Source organism: Caretta caretta, chromosome 13, assembly GCF_965140235.1.
Source record: "Caretta caretta isolate rCarCar2 chromosome 13, rCarCar1.hap1, whole genome shotgun sequence".
Taxonomy (NCBI): domain Eukaryota; kingdom Metazoa; phylum Chordata; order Testudines; family Cheloniidae; genus Caretta; species Caretta caretta.
The window spans coordinates 2082140-2099735 of record NC_134218.1 but is presented as its reverse complement, the minus strand read 5'-3'; the positions used below and the strand labels follow the sequence as shown (position 1 = coordinate 2099735).

Here is a 17596-nt window from a genome sequence, read left to right as displayed (position 1 = left end):
TTCCCCAAATCCCTGACCCTGTCCCGCCTCTGCTCCACCTCGTCCCCTGAGCATGTGGCTTCCCCCCTCCTCCCTCCTGGAATGTGCTAAGCGCTGCCAAACAGCTGTTTGGTGGCGGGAAGTGCCTGGAGGTAGGCAGAGGAGTGGGGACTTGGTGTGCTGGTGTGGGGCGGGCGGGGGGAGAGCTGTAGGTGAGGGGAGCTTGGCGGCCGCAGGAAATAACTCCGGGGGACGGGGCGGGGAGCTTGGCGGGCTGCAGCAAATAACTCTGCGGGCTGCGTGTTTGAGACCCCAGTCAAGCTGCTTTAGCACCTCTCATGATCAAATTCTTCCATAGCTACCAGGATGTGAGTTCAGGATTACATAGCTCTACAGTAAGAACTATGGACATCATAGTACTTAAGGCAGTATAGAGAGGGGCATGTCCCACTTCAGGTTATGCTAATTTATACTGAAATTACTTTAATACAAATATTACCTGAATAGCCATTTTCAGGGTCGAAAGACTTGCAGTCTTATTAATGATTACAATCTCTTTCCCACCCCCAAAGCAAATACAGCTACATTTAACATTTCAGGGCAGGCAACGATTCTGAAGATGAAGGAAGCCTTAAACAGCATCAAATGGGGCAAAAGGTAAATGAGCAGAAATGGTATTGATGGACAGAGTGTTATGTGAAAAAGGGCTGTTGTCAAGTGTTCCTAAAATGCAAATGGAGCAGAATTGATGTGGTGGTCTTATTTTCTTAACTGTACACATCAATATTTTGGAAGGTTGAATGATATCCTTGCTTCTCTCAAGTGCCGTATTTCATGTCCCCTTTAATATCTGCATCCAGCTATATTTTTTTCCCTCAGATTTAAATGACTTTAAGAACTGCTGGTCATGTGTTTATTTTTTTAAAGCAAGCTTTAATGGTTATACCTTTACCTTAAGGTATCAGATGGGGAAGGGAAATATTTTGTTTTAAACTTGAAACTTACCACAGTGTTTCCTGTTTTGAAACCACAATGTGCCCAGTTCATCCTGGCTTTGGGGCTAAACTCTGTGCAGTCGCTGAGTGGGTGCAGGGAATGTTGGCTTTATGCTCATCTTGCTCCTTTCCTATCCTCGACCAGAGAGGGGCCAGTTCAGCTCACAGCACAGATTGAAACAGCCTGAGTGCTGTGCTGATTTGCACCCAGCTGCCTGGGACAAATGGGCCCGCATAGCAGCTGGGAATAGAGAGAGCTTAGCCATGCCTGCTTATTTCTGGTCTTTCCTTTGCCATGCCCCTTGTGCCAGGAGGATGGCAGAGAGCTAGCTATGCCGGCTGTACCCCAGCCAATGAAACCCTCTATGTAAAGGTAATTGCTTGGTGGAAGCTATAAATTGGGTCCTGCATTTCTTAAGTGATTTAAAATTAATGATATTGTAGTAATGCAGTGGGGCTTAAGTGAGAGTTGTGGTGCACAAGACCTTGTGTGGGGTCTCTGCACTGTCATGGATTTACCCCTGTTGAAGTCCATGGGGCTACTATCAATAGTGAGGACTACTTCCATGAACAAGAGTTTAGAGAACTGGACCTTCAGTTTCTAAGGTCTTTGGCAGAGGGGCCATTTCTCTTGCTTATCTGTACATGCGCTCATAAGTTTACTGCTTATAAGATGTTTCCTGGCCTCCTGCTCTTGCCCCATTTCTGTAAGACCTGAGTAAAGAGGGCTAACTTGGGTGGAATAAAAACTCTGCACATGCTGTTCTTGATCCCAACTGTTTTTTCAGCTCACTGGACTTCTGAGGAAATCTGTCTCGAGCTGCTCATCTCCCAAACAAATACGGAGGTTCCCAGAATCCACCGATACCTCCCGTGCCCAGCAAGTTGAGGACCAGATCAATTATGAGCATTTGCAAAAATTGGAGCAATCATTCCGGGAAGCGGATTTAGACAAGGGTGGAGGTGATGATGCAGCATTTCCCAAAGCATTTCAGTTTCTAAATAACTGCTCTTTTGGTCACTGTTTTAGTTTCATAGCTATCTCTGTTGCTGTTAAGAAGCATGCAGTCTACACAACAGCATCCACCAGATTAGCCCCTTCAAGCTTCATTCGTTACTTTGGACCTGATTTTTCCACTAGAGAGGTTTCCAGCTTACCTCTCTCAGTGAGTCTATATCACCCATTCTTTGTGATAGCGTTGGGTTTCTATATGGTGAAGCAGACTCTGATTTCCTCTTCCTCAGTTGCTAGATGTCAGGAAGCCAAGAGAACAAATTTACCACTCTCTCTAATTAGGTTTGGTTTAAATAGGGTAAAATCACACATTGTAATAATGACATGAATACTTCCATAGCATCTTCCAGCTGAAAATCTTGACTTGCTTTAAGAGCATAAGTTAAGCCTCACATGCTCTCAGTGTGGCAGCAGGCTAGTTTACAGATGGAAAAATATGGCACAGAGTATGTAACTAATCCAAGGTGTCGCAACAGGTCAGAACCAAGGCTAAACCCCAACTCTCGGGTTCCCAGTTCTGTACTTACCTAGACATGTAGCTAGATATTAACCTTCCTCTATGCTTAGGCTTTTTTCCCTATGGCTGAGTTTTTTGTTAGTCTTTGAGGAGGGATGATCTGTAGCCTGACTTTGAGAGATGCTGATTTGGACATCCCCGCATGATCCTGGGTGTAGTTCTCTAGTATTGCCAAAGAGCAGCCTAAGTTTAAATACTGGCTGACAGAGACATTGTGCGTAGCGTGTCTGAGAGCCACGTACTGTACCCAGCCACCCCCAGCAGGATGATTTTTCTGCAATGGTAAAGTTTAGGTTTCAGAGGGATTATTTTAACAGCAGACACAATAGGGTACAAGTGAAAATAGAGCAGTCTGGAAAATTTCAATTGAAATGAAAACTAGATGAAAACAGAAAAGCATTTTCTCTTATTTTTCTCCTATTTTATAACCTGCTCGCCATGAAAATCTGTAAGCTGCCTCACTCCCTTCTTTAGGCACTGGACCAAGGTTTGTAGGCAATAAAACTTGGGCTAAAGCTTTCTAGGGGCAAGAGCATTGCTCCACGTTGTGAGTCAGGTTTAGACACTCTAGGAAAATCTTAGTTAGGGGCCCCTGTTCAAAAATCTGTTTGCCCACGATCAGACTTTCAAAGAAGTTCTGCACTTATTTGGTGCTTACCAGTGTGCACAACTACTGCAGATGTGCATGCAGATTTGGAAATTGCATATGTAAACAGGTAATTTATAAGCATTTGCACCCATCGATATGTCACTTACACAGTTGCAATAGATTGTATGAGCAAATTAGATATCCAACTGCATGTGTTTTTTGTATGCGCAAATTATCGAGAAATCTGCCCACATTGTTTTTTGGGGGGAATTGCTTTTGATACTTAATTGCCATTTTGATATGCTCTGTTCAGTCTATTTTTTCAATAGATATAATTGTCTGGAAAAGTTTAGGGCTGAATATACTGTGCTTATTCTCCCAGGGCTGGATATTAAGGAGTTCCGCAAGGCAATGAAGAAGATAATGGAGAATATTACTGAAGAAGATATTGATATCATATTTATGAAAATTGACACTGATTGTGATGGCTCCGTGGGCTGGGTAATACTGTGCTCTAATCAAAGAGAATGGTGGTTATGTAGCAGTTGCAAAAATTTCCTGATTTTTATTTACCTTGGTTTAATGTTGGGGGAAGGCAGAGTTTCCTGCTATTCCTATTATCTTTGCTATAGTTCTTGCTGCATCTGTCAGCACCATAGGACTTGAGATAATTAATTCTGCTCTCCTTTTTATACTATACTGATGAAATTGTTCTCTCTCACAGGAAGAATATCTGAACTATATATTACGAGAGTACAGAGGAAAGGATGACATGCTGAAAAGCCAATCTCCTCTGCATTTTCAGACCCCCATGAAAATCATTCCAGTGTAAGCTCTTAGCCATTACTGTCTGAGGAGGAGTGAGCCACATTAAAGCCGCTTGTATTTGTCTTCCAGTTTAGTGTGTTCTTGTGACATCCTAGCTGCGAAAAATGTCTTTTTAAAAATCATTTAACAGCAAATGACAAACATGTCATCTTCCCATATGAAATTGGCTTAATAAACTAGCCTCTAATCATTTAAGGAACAACCTCTATGAAAGATAATAGCCTAGGTGAAACGGCTGCTTGAGATGAATTCCTGTCAGGATTTATTCAGTCTCAGTAGCATATTGTGAGGATAACTAGGGACACAGTAGATTATTGCTGTTATAGCAACAAATCAGAGCATGAGAAACGACAACACTCCCTTCTCTGGGGGTCACCTGAAAGTGAGGTGTTGCCTCTTTCTCAGACCTGCCAGTGTGATACCACTTGGGGTTGGTGCTATGATGAAGAACAAAGAGCGAGTGTGGTGAAATATGGCTAACTTCTCTTGCACACTTGCTTCTGACTCTGTTTTGTTTAAACTCAGATCCTCTCCAACCCAGCCAAAACTCTCCCCCCAGTCATGCATCCCTTTTCCTTCCTACCTGGATAGAGCCTGGCAATAGATGAGCTTTGCAGCATGAACCGGAGGTTAGCGACTAGAGAAGCATGCTCCAGAACCATGGAGACTCTGGCTGGCTTCAGTTTCTAGGGTATTAAATAAAGGGACAGGTGGGTCTTTTGTTGTCCAGGCCTCACAAAAAAGGGTACGCCGTAAATACTTCAGTCCTAGTGTCTCTTTTGATCTTAAACTTACGATCATCTAGTTTATCCTGTGTATACAGGGTTTTTTAAGCTGCACCCAAAGGCTCAGCCCATCTTCACTAACAATTTGTTTCCAGCTTGAAAAAAAAACATCCCACGTGATGTGTCCGGGTTTCAATTTATTTCCACACATGACAGTCCCTCCAACAGGTATTTTCTTCTCTATATGCTGTAATGTATCTTTGTGCTAAGGGGTTGGAGACATTGCAGTGTGAACACCAGTAACCTTATAACCTGATAGTGTGACAATCTCCTTCCCACTCCCACCACTTTGCCTTGTGTCTCTCTCTCTCTCTCTCTCTCTCTCTCTCTGTGAGCCTGAGACTGACTTAACTTGCATCAAAAGCTCCTCAGCTCAGGGCCGGAGTTTCAAATTTCTGCTAAGTGCTGAGTGCCCCATCAGACTGTATAAGGTCATCACCTTTCAGTTCTTGTGTTCCCACCTGCTCCATTCCTGCCCTCTTACAGGCCTACGTTACCCTTCTGTTTCCTGACCATTCTGCTCCATTTCTCCTATCTCACTCCTTTCTCTTGCTCAGGATCCAAGGCCAGGAAATCATCAAGGTGCAGTTTTTCCTAAACCAGGGCCAGGCAATGGACAGGAATGAAAAGGCCAAGAAAAGTAGTGTTTGGAATCTCTCAGGGCGATTCCTGACGGTCAGCCGGGATGGAATCCTACTCTACTGGAGTGACACGTTCAAACTACTCCGCACTGTCCAGGTACGTGGCTCATGAACTTGATCGAAGTGAAGGGCTAGATTCTCTCTAATCCACATAATGCAGGGCTCTCAACCTTTCCCAGACCATGACACCCTCCCATTTAGCCCTCTAGAAATGAGGTGGATGTGGCCTCCCTGGGGGTTTCAACCCATGCCCTCATGGAGCTTGAACACACGGTGCAGGTGTCTCCTTGGCATATGTAGTGCTCGTTCTGCATGTGCGACATCCCATTGCCATGAGTGGCGATTCCACAAGTGTGGATGCACCACAGAGCCCCCCACTGCAGATGAGAGACCCACAGCATGGATCGGAGGGGAGAGTTTTGCCCATTGTATGAAGTATTTCTAAATCACCAAATCACTTTAGTAAGTGGCAAGGCAGTGCTCTGCTACACTGGATGCAGAGGGTGGGGTCAAAGCCTTCTCTTCTGGATTCTAGCACTCACAAAAACCCTAATATTGAGGGAGTATAAGGGGAAAATGAACCATTTCTCATGGAAGGAATATTGTGCATTAATTTCCCTGGAGAATCTCTTTAAACAGAAGCACCTGGTCTCAGCTCAAGTTTTGATCTATCTGCTAAGTTTTCTCCTCTTATAAACTAAACATAAGATAATGAATGAGAGATGAGCACTATAGGACAAGATCAATTAGACCCTTGAATCACTGCATCTTTCTACCATTTCAGCAGTAAAACTCTTCCTATTTAAAAATAAGTGCTGGTCTGGGGCTCTCATTCAGGGTGGAAAATACCAGAGCTGCTGCTAACTTAGGGGGAAATTCTCCTCAGGTCAGACAGCAAGCCCAATGCCTATGCATTGCTTACATCCTGCTTAAGCCCATAGACTGATGCATGGTAGTGCTTGATTACGTGAGCTTTGAGTGGGATTTGCAACTACTTTGGGGTTACTTGAGTTTTCAATGTATGTTTCCATTTCTATGTAGCTTGACCAGTCTGGACGACGGCCCAGTCAGCAGATGTGGGTCACTGACATGGTGTGTCTGTCTAATATCAACCTGTTGGCGATAGCGTCTACTGATCAGATTATTGGTAAATAGAGACAAATCATTCCCTCCTGTGACGATCTGGACCCTATCCCGCACTACTGACTGACGTTAACGGAAGCCTTGCCATTGTCTGCAGCGAGCACGAGGTCCTGCTCTGTATGGCTGTAGTAGTGTCAGTCAGTTGCAGTACCTGTTCAGCAACCGGCATGTTTGCATGGCAGAATGTCTAAATAAACACAGATGCATGTGATAGGTTCAAAAGGTCTGTCTTTGCATGAACACCAAACGTCGAGATGTTGATGCTAATTTTGAGATTCGTGGGATTTTCTCTTTTTTTCTGTTACACAGAATTCTTTGATATCAGTGGCAACAAATGTGACAGGCTCTTTTCCCTCATTGAGCTTGACAGCTGTGTTACGGCCTTGGATTACTGGTAGGTTACCTGCTTCTCCGAAAGGGCTGTTACCGGTTTTAAAATAGATACTTGCATCACAGTCCCATGGCTCCTCTGCTGTGCGGGGTGCAGGAGAAATGAGTACCTGTCTATTGTAAGGTTTCAGAGTAGCAGCCGTGTTAGTCTGTATCCGCAAAAAGAACAGGAGGACTTGTGGCACCTTAGAGACTAACCCATTTATTTGAGCATGAGCTTTCGTGAGCTGCAGCTCACTTCATCGGATGCATCTATTGCAATGAACTGGGGGATGTTCGTGAGCACAGATACCCTCTACTGGACGGAGAGAGAACTGCTCACTGAACCACAGCCCCTGTACTGGCTAACACTTAAAGGCCATGGATCTGTGCTCTTTGGAGTAGAAGAGACCTGAATTCTTTATCTACTGCTGCTGTGAAGCTCTGAGCGGCCACCGTATATATTGTAGAGACAATGGCAAGTTGTGAGATGCCGCAGATTTGTCACCTACATTCTCTTACTTTAAATAGTGAGACTCTCTCCTTTTCTGTTTTCTTACTAAATAGTGTAGTGACAGGAGTTTAGGGAGGTTCAACCCTATTCTTCTGTTTTTTACACACCCCTTTTTCAACTGCTCATGAATCTTTTTAAAAACAAGAAAATGTGTTTTGCAAGGGCCATATGTTTTGTGTGGCTCCTCCAATAGGCCTGACACTTCTGTGTCCCTCAATGACTTCCCGAAGGACTCAGTGTCTTTTATCTCAGTGTCACTGTCTCTGGTATGCCGCTTGTGCGGTCACGTGTGTCGAGGGGACAGTGACTATCATGGACAGAGAATTATTCTTGAATGTTTCTCTTTCAGTTGTTCATGAGACTTCAGTGAGCATTGGAGTCTACCAAAAGCATAGTCAAGTGGAAAATGTATTGAATCCTCCCTCTTCACCATATTTAGGTTGCCTGGCAGTAGTGTTTTCACTGGATAATTGCTGGAGTCTGGTTTAGGATCCTTAAAACTTTGTCAAGGGGGCCGAGTGTGGGATGGTCACTTTTATTAATTCAAATTCATGCTTATAATAAATAAATACTATTGTATCTGAATTGCAGCTGTGTATAATGGAGCAACATTTCAGCTTTCAGATACTACCTGGAAAAAAAATTTCAGACAATCTGAAAAAAGCTGCTTCCAGAGAGACGACGGCCTTGCTTCCTACATCTGTCTTGTGCCCAGTGCACGGCTATGGTACTAGGTGTTCACTTTCCAAAGATGAGTTCTCAAATAGGCTCTCCAGGTCCTGCCTATGCATGCTTAGATTGGCACTTAGGTGCATAAGATGGGTGTTTACTACATGTGCCTGTGAGCCAATTGAAGCACAAATGTTCAGTTAAGCTGGCCCTGTTTGAAAACTGGGTTTTCTATTTGTGATCCCCACTAGTGCTCTAGTTTAATACTTGCCTGAAGTGGCAATGTACATGGGGGGGTCTGATCTGTTTTCTTTCCTTTCTCTCTGAGTCAGGACAGATGGGTACAAAGGAGTGTTTTGTATTGGCGATGTGAAAGGAAACATTCTGATCTTCTCCTCGCTGGACGTTCTCGCAAATGGGATCTTCAATGTCCGTCACTATATAACTACACCAGGTACAGATACTTTATAGCTATGCTTGGACCATCACATGTTCTCCTGTCTGATATACTAGAGAGATGAGCCAGGACTGAGGATTTATCTGAATTGCCCTTCCTGGAGGAAGAGCAAGTGTTACCCATTTTACAAACACAGAAGTGTTATGAGACTGACTTTGAGATTTTATTGACTTCAGGGAGCTGACAGGTGCTTCGCCCCTCTGAAAATGACACCTTCCATGACTTGTCCAAAGTCACACAGGGTCGGGGTAGTATCCAGGAATCCTGGCCCTCAGGTCTCTGCTTGCTCCTTAACCATCCTGATTCCCTAAGCAGGGCTAGATCCAAAGTACTTGGTTTTGGTTTTGAAAAAACAAACTCTGTTGCAGGTTTTGCAAAACCAGAATCATCCCTGTTCCTCAGTGTCTCTGTCCTGATGCACCACTTTTTCGAATCTCTAGGTAATTGTATATGATTACTGTTAAGATAATAGAACTGGAGGGGACCTCGACAAGTCATCTAGTCCAGTCCTCTGCACTCATGGCAGGACTAAGTATTATCTAGACCAACCTTAACAGGTCTTTGTCTACCTGCTCTTAAAAATCCCCAATGATGGAGATTCCACAACCTCCCTAGGCAATTTATTCCAGTGCTTAACCACCCTGACAGTTGGGAAGTTTTTCCTAATGTTAAGAAAAATAATTTTTCTCCCTCCTCCTTGTAACAACATTTTATGTACTTGAGAACTGTTATCATGTCCCCTTTCAGTCTTCTCTTTTCCAGACTAAACAAACCCAATGTTTTCAATCTTCCCTTATAGGTCATATTTTCTAGGCCTTGAATCGTTTTTGTCGCTCTTCTCTGGATTCTCTCCAATTTGTCCACATGCTTCCTGAAATGTGGCACCCAGAACTGGACACAATACTCCAGTTGAGGCCTAATCAGCGCGGAGTAGAGCAGAAGAATTACTTCTCGTGTCTTGCTTACAACACTCCTGCTAACACATCCCAGAATGATGTTCTCATTTTTTTGCAACAGCGTTACACTGTTGACTCATATTTAGCTTGTGGTCCACTATGACTCCCAGATCCCTTTCCGCAGTACTTATAGAATCATAGAATATCAGGGTTGGAAGGGACCTCAGGAGGTCATCTAGTCCAACCCCCTGCTTAAAGCAGGACCAATCCCCAACTAAATCATCCCAGCCAGGGCTTTGTCAAGCCTGACCTCCTTCCTAGGCAGTCATTTCCCATTTTGTATGTGTGCAACTGATTGTTCCTTCCAAAGTGGAGTACTTTGCATTTGTCCTTATTGAATTTCATCCTATTTACTTCGGACCATTTCTCCAGTTTGTCCAGATCATTTTGAACTTTAATTCTATCCTCCAAAGCACTTGCAATCCCTCCCAGCTTGGTATTGTCTGCAGACTTTACAAGTGTACTCTGTATGCCATTATCGAAATCATTGATGAAGATATAGAACAGAACCGGACCCAGAACTGATCCCTGTGGGATCCCACTGGTTATGCCCTTCCAGCATGACTGTGAACCACTGATAACGACTCTCTGGGAACGGTTTTCCAAACAGTTTTGCTCCCACCCTATAGTAGCTCCATCTAGGTTGTATTTCCCTAGTTTGTTTATGAGAAGGTCATGTGAGACAGTATCAAAAGCTTTACTAAAGTCAAGATATACCACGTCTACCTCTTCCCCCCTATCCACAAGGCTTGTTACCCTGTCAAAGAAACCTATCAGGTTGGTTTGACACGATTTGTTTTTGAAAAATCCATGCTGTCACTTATCACCTTTTTCTCTTCTAGATGTTTGCAAATTGATTACTTAATTATTTGCTCCATTATCTTTCCAGGTACAGAAGTTAAGCTGACTGGTCTGTAATTCCCCAGGTTGTACTTATTTCCCTTTTTATAGATGAGCACTATATTTGCCCTTTTCCAGTCTTCTGGAATGTCTCCCATCTTCCATGACTTTTCAAAGATAATTGCTAATGGCTCAGATATCTCATCAGTCAGCTCGTTGAGTATTCTAGAATGCATTTCATCAGGCCCTGGGGACTTGAAGATATCTAATTTGTCTAAGTAATTTTTAACTTATTCTTTCGCTATTTTAGCCTCTTCTGATCCTACATCATTTTCACTGGTATTCAGTATGTTAAGCGTCTAATCACTACCAACCTTCTTGGTGAAAGCCGAAACAAAGAAGTCATTAAGCACCTCTGCCATTTCCACATTTTCTGTTATTATTTCACCCCCCTCATTGAGTAACGGGCCTACCCTGTCCTTGGTCTTCCTCTTGCTTCTAATATATTTGTAGAATGTTTTCTTGTTACCCTTTATGTCTCTGGCTAGTTTGATCTCGTTTTGTGCCTTGGCCTTTCTAATTTTGTCCCTACATGCTTGTTTTATTTGTTTTTATTTATCCTTCGTAATTTGACCTTGTTTCCACTTTTTGTTGGACTCTCTTTTGATTTTTAGATCATTGAAGATCTCCTAGTTAAGCCAGGGTGGTCTCTTGCCATACTTCCATGACCCATCCTCCTTCCCCACTACCACGGAGGCCATTTACACCTGGATTCTGCAGTGGGGAAGGAACTGAGGGGCAGTTGGGCCTGCTCCACCCTTATGCCTTTGGTAAGGGAGCATGAGGACACTTAAGGCACATGTGGCCCCAGTGAATGCTGCTGGCCAAAAGACTGATCTCCAGCGCAAGGGCACATGCGCTCCAAGAGTGGAATGTACTAGACTACTCATCTCAGAGGGCCAGTAGCATAAGTAACTTTTCTTTTTTGTCCATCTTTGTTTGAAACACAAGTGGGGCCAAATTGGAACCATTTCTCTGAACATCTGTGAACTTTGAGGGGTTGGATAAAATGTGACCTGGATCCAAATCCTCATCTTTTAGCCCATATCCTGTTTGAATGCATTTGCTAATACTTCTCCTAAGCATGGATTGTAGCTAACACTTTAAACCTTTTAGTGCCATGCTTGTGTCTTGACATTTAAGGTGGATCTATGAAAATACCATGTAATCCTTCCAGGCATTAATGAATGTCCCTTGTGACTAGCTATCCTGTACACCATATATCCTAGGTCACACATGGGGTTTAGGTTACTATTATTGCCTTCAGTGCACTTCAGCACAATTAAAATAACTTCTGTTGAGAAATGGGGCAGGTGTTGGGTCAGGATTAATATATGGCTTTTCTCCATCAGGCGTCTTAGCCAGAATTCCAGTGCATCTTCTCCTGAAAGGAAAGGCCAGCCTGTACAGAAATTTCCGAGTGCCAGTGAGTTTCTCTGTCTAAAGTTACATTTTGGGACAAACCCCATTCCTGCATAGATTCCTGTTGCTCCCCTATCCTGAAGAAAGTTGAGGAAAGTTGATCTTTATTAAATTACAAACTAAAAAACTTAAAAGCCATTATGTACAATGTCTAGCAGAATTCTCTTTCCCACAGCCTCTGTATGTTGTTCGCCTTCTTAATCTGTAAATTCTTTGGGGCAGAGGCCTCATCTTCCTGTTTGTGTGCAGCATCTGGCACAGTGGGGTTTCTGGGTGCTGCCATAATCAAACATTACTAATAATAGGTCTGTGGGACGCCCATTGCTCTCATTCCTTCCGTCTTCTTACGTAAAAAGGAAAAGTGTGCTTTACTGCTGCTGCTCGTAGACCAAGAACTCTGGCCGTTCGGGGTGTGTCTACACTGAGGAGCAGCCCACAGTGGTGAGTCTCGGAGCGCAGGTCTACAGAGTCAGGCTTGCAAGGTTTTCCCTATAGCGTTAAAAGTGGTTGCATAAATGTTGCAGCTTGGGCGGGCGCTCGGAGTCTGAAGCCTCAGGAAGAGGGTGGACTTCGGGGCCGGAGCCTGAACCCTGCACAGCTACTTTCAGTGCTGTAATGCAAGTTCTGGGAGTCTGAATCTGTCGAGCTGGGTTCTGGGACCTGCTGCCGCTCGCTGCGTGGAGCGGAGTATGGGCTGCGGAGCGCCACCAGGGGCTGCGCCGTTTACACATCCCGAAGGCTGGCTCTGCAAACCAAAATGACTTACACCTGGGCCGTTTTGTATCCTTCCGCCAGCCAGCCATTCAGGATCTTGCAGCTCAGCAAGCAGCCAATTCAGACCATTCTGGCTGGCTGTAGGGCGGTTGTGGGTCTCTCCCTGTCAGTCACTGTAATACTCCTAGGGCGGCTCTGTTTGGGGGGGGGGATTAGCCAACAATTAATAGGCCCTGGCCCTCAGTCCAGGCCGGGCAGCAGTTGGGTCCAACGTTCAGCCAGAGCGGGGCAGCACATAGTTAATGGGTCGGGCAGGGTAGTGGCACATCGCTAGGCCTGGCTTCTTCAATCAGGATGGGGCCGTAATCAGTTAAAGGGCTCTGGCCTGCTGTCAGGCAGAGCAACTCAGTAGTCTAGGGAAAGACTAGTTCTCTGATGGGAGAGTCAGGAAAACCATCTGGTGTCCTAGCTCGGGTGGGTGTCTGACCAATGCAGGCCTCTTGGCCTAAAGGCAAAATGGAGGCTGCCGCCCCTGACGGTAGGGTGGCGGGGGTTGAGGGATGCAGGCCCACCCACTGCACTGCATCCCAGCCCAAGGCCCTAACCCTGGTCCGCCACTGGGTCAGTGGGGGAATCTGTCCATCACACGCTGACCAGCTTGCAGTCAGTCACACAGCTGAACACTATACAGCTTCCCTGGGCTCCTTCCTACACTCCCAGTTGGGGGGTACCTGGGTTCTGGGGTCATCATTTGCCTCGCTGGGGTAGACAGCTCGTGGCAGCCCCAACAGCTCCTCAGTGCCCCCTTTGTCTGGCAGCCCCAGCAGCAACTCCAGGTCTCTGGAAGTATAGCAGCCAGGCTCCAGCAGCTGGGGGGAGAGAGATGTCCTGCTCCTCTGACAGCCACGAGTGACCCGGTTCTGCCCACCAAGGGGCGACAGTGGGTCTCTCCGCGTCAATCAGAGGGGGAGACCACGTCCCTTCGCTACAATGGCTAATGCACATGCAAAGCACCGCTGCTTCCTGGATCCCAGAAGAGCCTTGTCTATAAGGATCCTTTTGGTCTGAACCCTCTCAATCCCCATGTCCAAGTTATGACCCTCTTCACATTTCTTGATGTACATGATGAACCATCTCCTCTTAATTCAAAACTGCACTTATCCAATCAAATACCATGCCCTTCCCTTTTCGGGGTTCTGCTGTGTGTGCCACCCTAATGTTTCTCTTCTCCCTCTTTCTTCTGCCTCTGCTCCTTGTCCCACTTTTCCTGTGTTTATTGTTCCTCAGCTTCACATTTCACTGTTTTTCGCTGGAGTTTTTCTGTCTTCTTCAAACTGTACGTGAACCCAGGAATGTCTGAATGGGAGTGGCACTGTTGGCCCCCACTGACGATTGTAATGACGCAGAATGAGCTCTCTGTGCTCTTGTTTATGACCTGCAGTGTCATTAAGCAAAGTCTTTCCTCTCTCTTCCAGGGTCTCCATGGGGACTGGTGCCACCAGATAAGATTCATTCCTCAGCTCAATCTTGTTGCCTCCTGCTCAGCAGCTGATAAGAGAGCAATGGTGCTTACTTCACTTCCACTACATATCATGGGTAAACCCCAGTAAGACAGGTCTCTTTGTCTGTTCTGTAAATTATCCATCACACAATGGTAGCAGGCAATGTTACAGTTCTCTTAAAATTCCATTTCCTCCAGGAAAATCCTGTTGGGACTCAGCTTTCAGGCAGGGCTCAGGAAACCTAAATTACAGAACGGGGGTAAAGGGGCCCATAACGGACACTACTCAGTGGCCTGTAAATAGATGAAGTTTCCAACAGACTTCAGGCTGTAAGTACAGTCATTTCTGGGGCCTCTAGGCAGTGGGAAAATGGCTGGATACGGAACAGTTTCTTGAGGAAAATTTCAGAGAAGATGGGAAGACACTGCTCCAGCTCTATTATGTCGTCTATATTTTAGAGAGATGGGCCTGACCTGAGAAGTCTAACCTAGACCCAAATGTCCTCAGAGCTGCTGGGCTGAAGGGTTTGGTTTGATCTGTCACAGAGCAAAGGTCTAGCTGGGAAGTCCCAATCTTGGTCCAAACTTCCCTAGCAATTGGGGGGCTTTGGATCTAAAATTTTGCTTGGGTTGGACTTCTTTCTAGTGTCCTGTAAACCTCAAGTGCTGTACTCCACAGGAAAAGTGAACAAACAAATGGAAGTCTCTTAGACTCTTTTCTTTTTAGCTAAAAAGAAATTATTATTAGATTTGCTGAAGTGTAATTAAGCAAAATGCAGCCGCAGTGATGTCTGACTTCCTGTTTTTTCCCTCTTCCCGTCTTCAAGAGGCGAGGCAAGGCAAGGTGAAGTGGGGCTTCAGTGTAGCGAAGCTTGGGAACAGTCCTCTGCTCTGTTTTCTGGGGGTGGGTGCCCGTCCTGCTGCTGCTGCTCCTGGTCTGTTGGGCCCAAGCGTGCAGTGCTTGTTTGTAGGCAGTGGTGCTGAATCTGAGTGTTGCGAGAGCTGAGCTGCCATTGGGGAGCAGCACAGGTAGGACTCTCCGTGTTGTGAGGAGGAGGGGGTGGGATTAGGGCAGGCCCAGCAGGCTGTGGGGGGAATGGGCAGGTGAATGTAAATTGGATGAAACTGGGCAGCAAAATTCTGATCCAAAGTTCAGCTCACCCCAAAGTTAACATCAGAGATGGGGAGGGGAGTTTGCATCCAATGTTTCCAGTCCAGGCCTATCGCTAATTCAAATGTTTCAGGGGTTGGATCTAGAGTAATACACATCCGGCAGGACAAGCACAGGGTGAAGACCATGTTTCTGAAAATGTTTAAGGAAGGGGAAGATGAGGTTTTCTTGAATACATTGCTAGTGTTCACAAGCTGTATACACTGTGTACCCCAGCTGCCATTCACCTCCCTCGTTTCTCTCTACCCTTCACTCCTTCCTCTGATTATTCTCTTTGCAGCCTTAGCTCATCTCCCTTTTCCTTTAATCCCCTTCTCTCCCCTTCTGCTTTCTACATACCCCTCTCTCCTCCTTCTTTGTCTTTTCTTCCTCAATCCTTTCTGCTTTTTTCATTCCTTCTTTCCCAGCCCTTGTCATCTCTGTATTCTGTCCCTGTCCTTCTCTGCTTTCAAGTGCATTAGGGCTGGCAGCAGTCCATCGCCTCCTGAAAGCTAATGGGGTGCAGCAGAAAGCCCAGTAGTTAGCTAGCATCCTGGCAACAGGCCAAATACATATTTCAGCAGCTGGCTCACTGTAAATTGTGCAGATAGCGGCCAATGGTTTGAATCCACAATTTTACTCCCTCTGCAATTTTCCCTGGCCCCTGGTAATCACCATTTTCTCTCCCCTTTCCCAATACATGCAACACTTTGCTCTACTAGAGCAGCACCCTGCCCAGACTTTATTTCTTTCCTTCTCAGAAATCAATCCCTCTGACAATGGTGGCTATTGCTCTTGAAAAGGCTCAGTTATGTGTTGGCCTGGAAATCGCAGGCCTCTGCATCTGCAATCTGTCCAAACGATCATGGAATAACAAAAGATGTGAATGCTAAATAACCACCTCCAGGAGTCGAGTTTAAACTCTCAATCGCATGCTGCTGACACCTGGGTGTTGAAACTCATCTGTCTTTGGAGCCTCTGGAGAGAGTAATGCCAAGTCTTCTGTTGATAATGCATATAATTTAACAATCTCTCTGTTTGGTCGTGGTGTTCTTACTGTAGAAATATGTTCCTCTAGTGACAGATGGGTTTAAAGGAAAGGATTCCAGTGATTTGTGAATGTAAAGATGGTGTGTGCGGGACTACATTGGGTTCATCTGCATTTAATACTAAACAAACTTGCTTTATTAATGGATTTGTCTGCAGTTCTGATGATTGTGCATCCTTAAATCCAGAGACATTGTCCCATGCTGTGTCTGTATGTTGGGTAAGTTCTGAAGAGTTGTGTGGTGGTGTGTGTGTGTGTGTGTCTCTCTCTCTCTCTCTCTCTTTCTCTGGCCTAATTCAAGGAAATCTGGATTAATGCTAAAATAGCTATTTCAGAATTTCATGACGCCCGGTTGCGAAGCGGCAGATTTACCAGCAGGTGGTGCTACGGGGCTTTCCTTTACCTGCGAAGAGAGAATTACTGGTTTTGTTCCTTTATGTAGATGAGAGCTGTGTGAGCAATTCACACTGAACAGTTTATTTGGCAGCTTTAGCCTGGATCATTGCAACATTTTTATTATGCTATTTGTATGGAAGTTTTGTGTGAATAAATTCCAGCCTGCGGGTCACTTGCTAACTAACCCCTTGAGTATTCATAACTTGGTATTTAAGTTGTGCTGCTGGTTAACTAAGTTTCATGGTATTGTTTTGGTTTGTTGGCAAGGTGGCCGAACGCTCATGAGTTCTGATCCAGCTTCCTTTCAAACAGTAGCTTGGTTAGTGATTGAGCGGACCTTGGGTCATATGGCAGGCTTAGAATTTGCTCTGTGTCCATTTGTATTGCAAATCTTTGCTCGTGTGTGTTCATGATGAGGGGATAAAAAGGACACAGTCAGAGAGAGATTTTATTTAGAAATCATCTAATTGTTTGCAAGTGGTTTTTCCTCTCGTGAAGACCGATTTCTTCATTTCTAATGGTCTCCACTCGTGAGCTAGCTATTGAGGTTACTGTTCCAATGCAGCTGAGCCTTTTGCTCTGCACCAATCCCATTTTTATGGTTTTCACCCTTGTGCTCCCCCCCCCAACTCATTATTTTTAACGGGTGCTGCTTTTGCTTTTAGAAGTGGGTTGTGTACCTTGAAATGGGTTGGTGGAAGTCACGGAATTGACAGCTGTCAGTGGGGTGAATTGTCCCCCTGGGGTCCGAATATCATCTGAGATGGAGCTCCAAGGACTCAAAAATAATAGAACAGCACACTGCCCAGATCTTTATTTCATTTCCTTCTCAGAGAACAATCCCTCTGACAATAGGTGAGCCGAAGCTTCTCTGCAGGTGTTTTCTCTTCGAGTGTCGGGCGTTATTCTTCTGTTATGACCCCCGGCTCTCAGATAATAAATCACTGAATAGTCCCAGTCCGGGCCTTGTCCTGCTCTTAACTATTGTACTACCCATAAGAATGGGTT

At 45.1% G+C, this 17596-nt stretch overlaps 1 protein-coding gene across 1 annotated transcript in view; it reads left to right on the top strand.

The window, feature by feature from the left end:
• The first annotated feature begins 317 nt into the window (after positions 1-317).
• EFCAB8 (EF-hand calcium binding domain 8) overlaps positions 318-17596 on the top strand; it is a 35615-nt gene continuing 18336 nt past the window's right edge. The window contains exons 1-10 of the mRNA XM_048820558.2: positions 318-347; positions 1763-1937; positions 3478-3596; positions 3820-3923; positions 5266-5446; positions 6391-6496; positions 6802-6886; positions 8377-8498; positions 11710-11783; positions 13969-14099. Coding sequence (XP_048676515.1) covers positions 318-347; positions 1763-1937; positions 3478-3596; positions 3820-3923; positions 5266-5446; positions 6391-6496; positions 6802-6886; positions 8377-8498; positions 11710-11783; positions 13969-14099 — 1127 coding nt within the window. The remainder of the gene's footprint in view (positions 348-1762; positions 1938-3477; positions 3597-3819; positions 3924-5265; positions 5447-6390; positions 6497-6801; positions 6887-8376; positions 8499-11709; positions 11784-13968; positions 14100-17596) is intronic.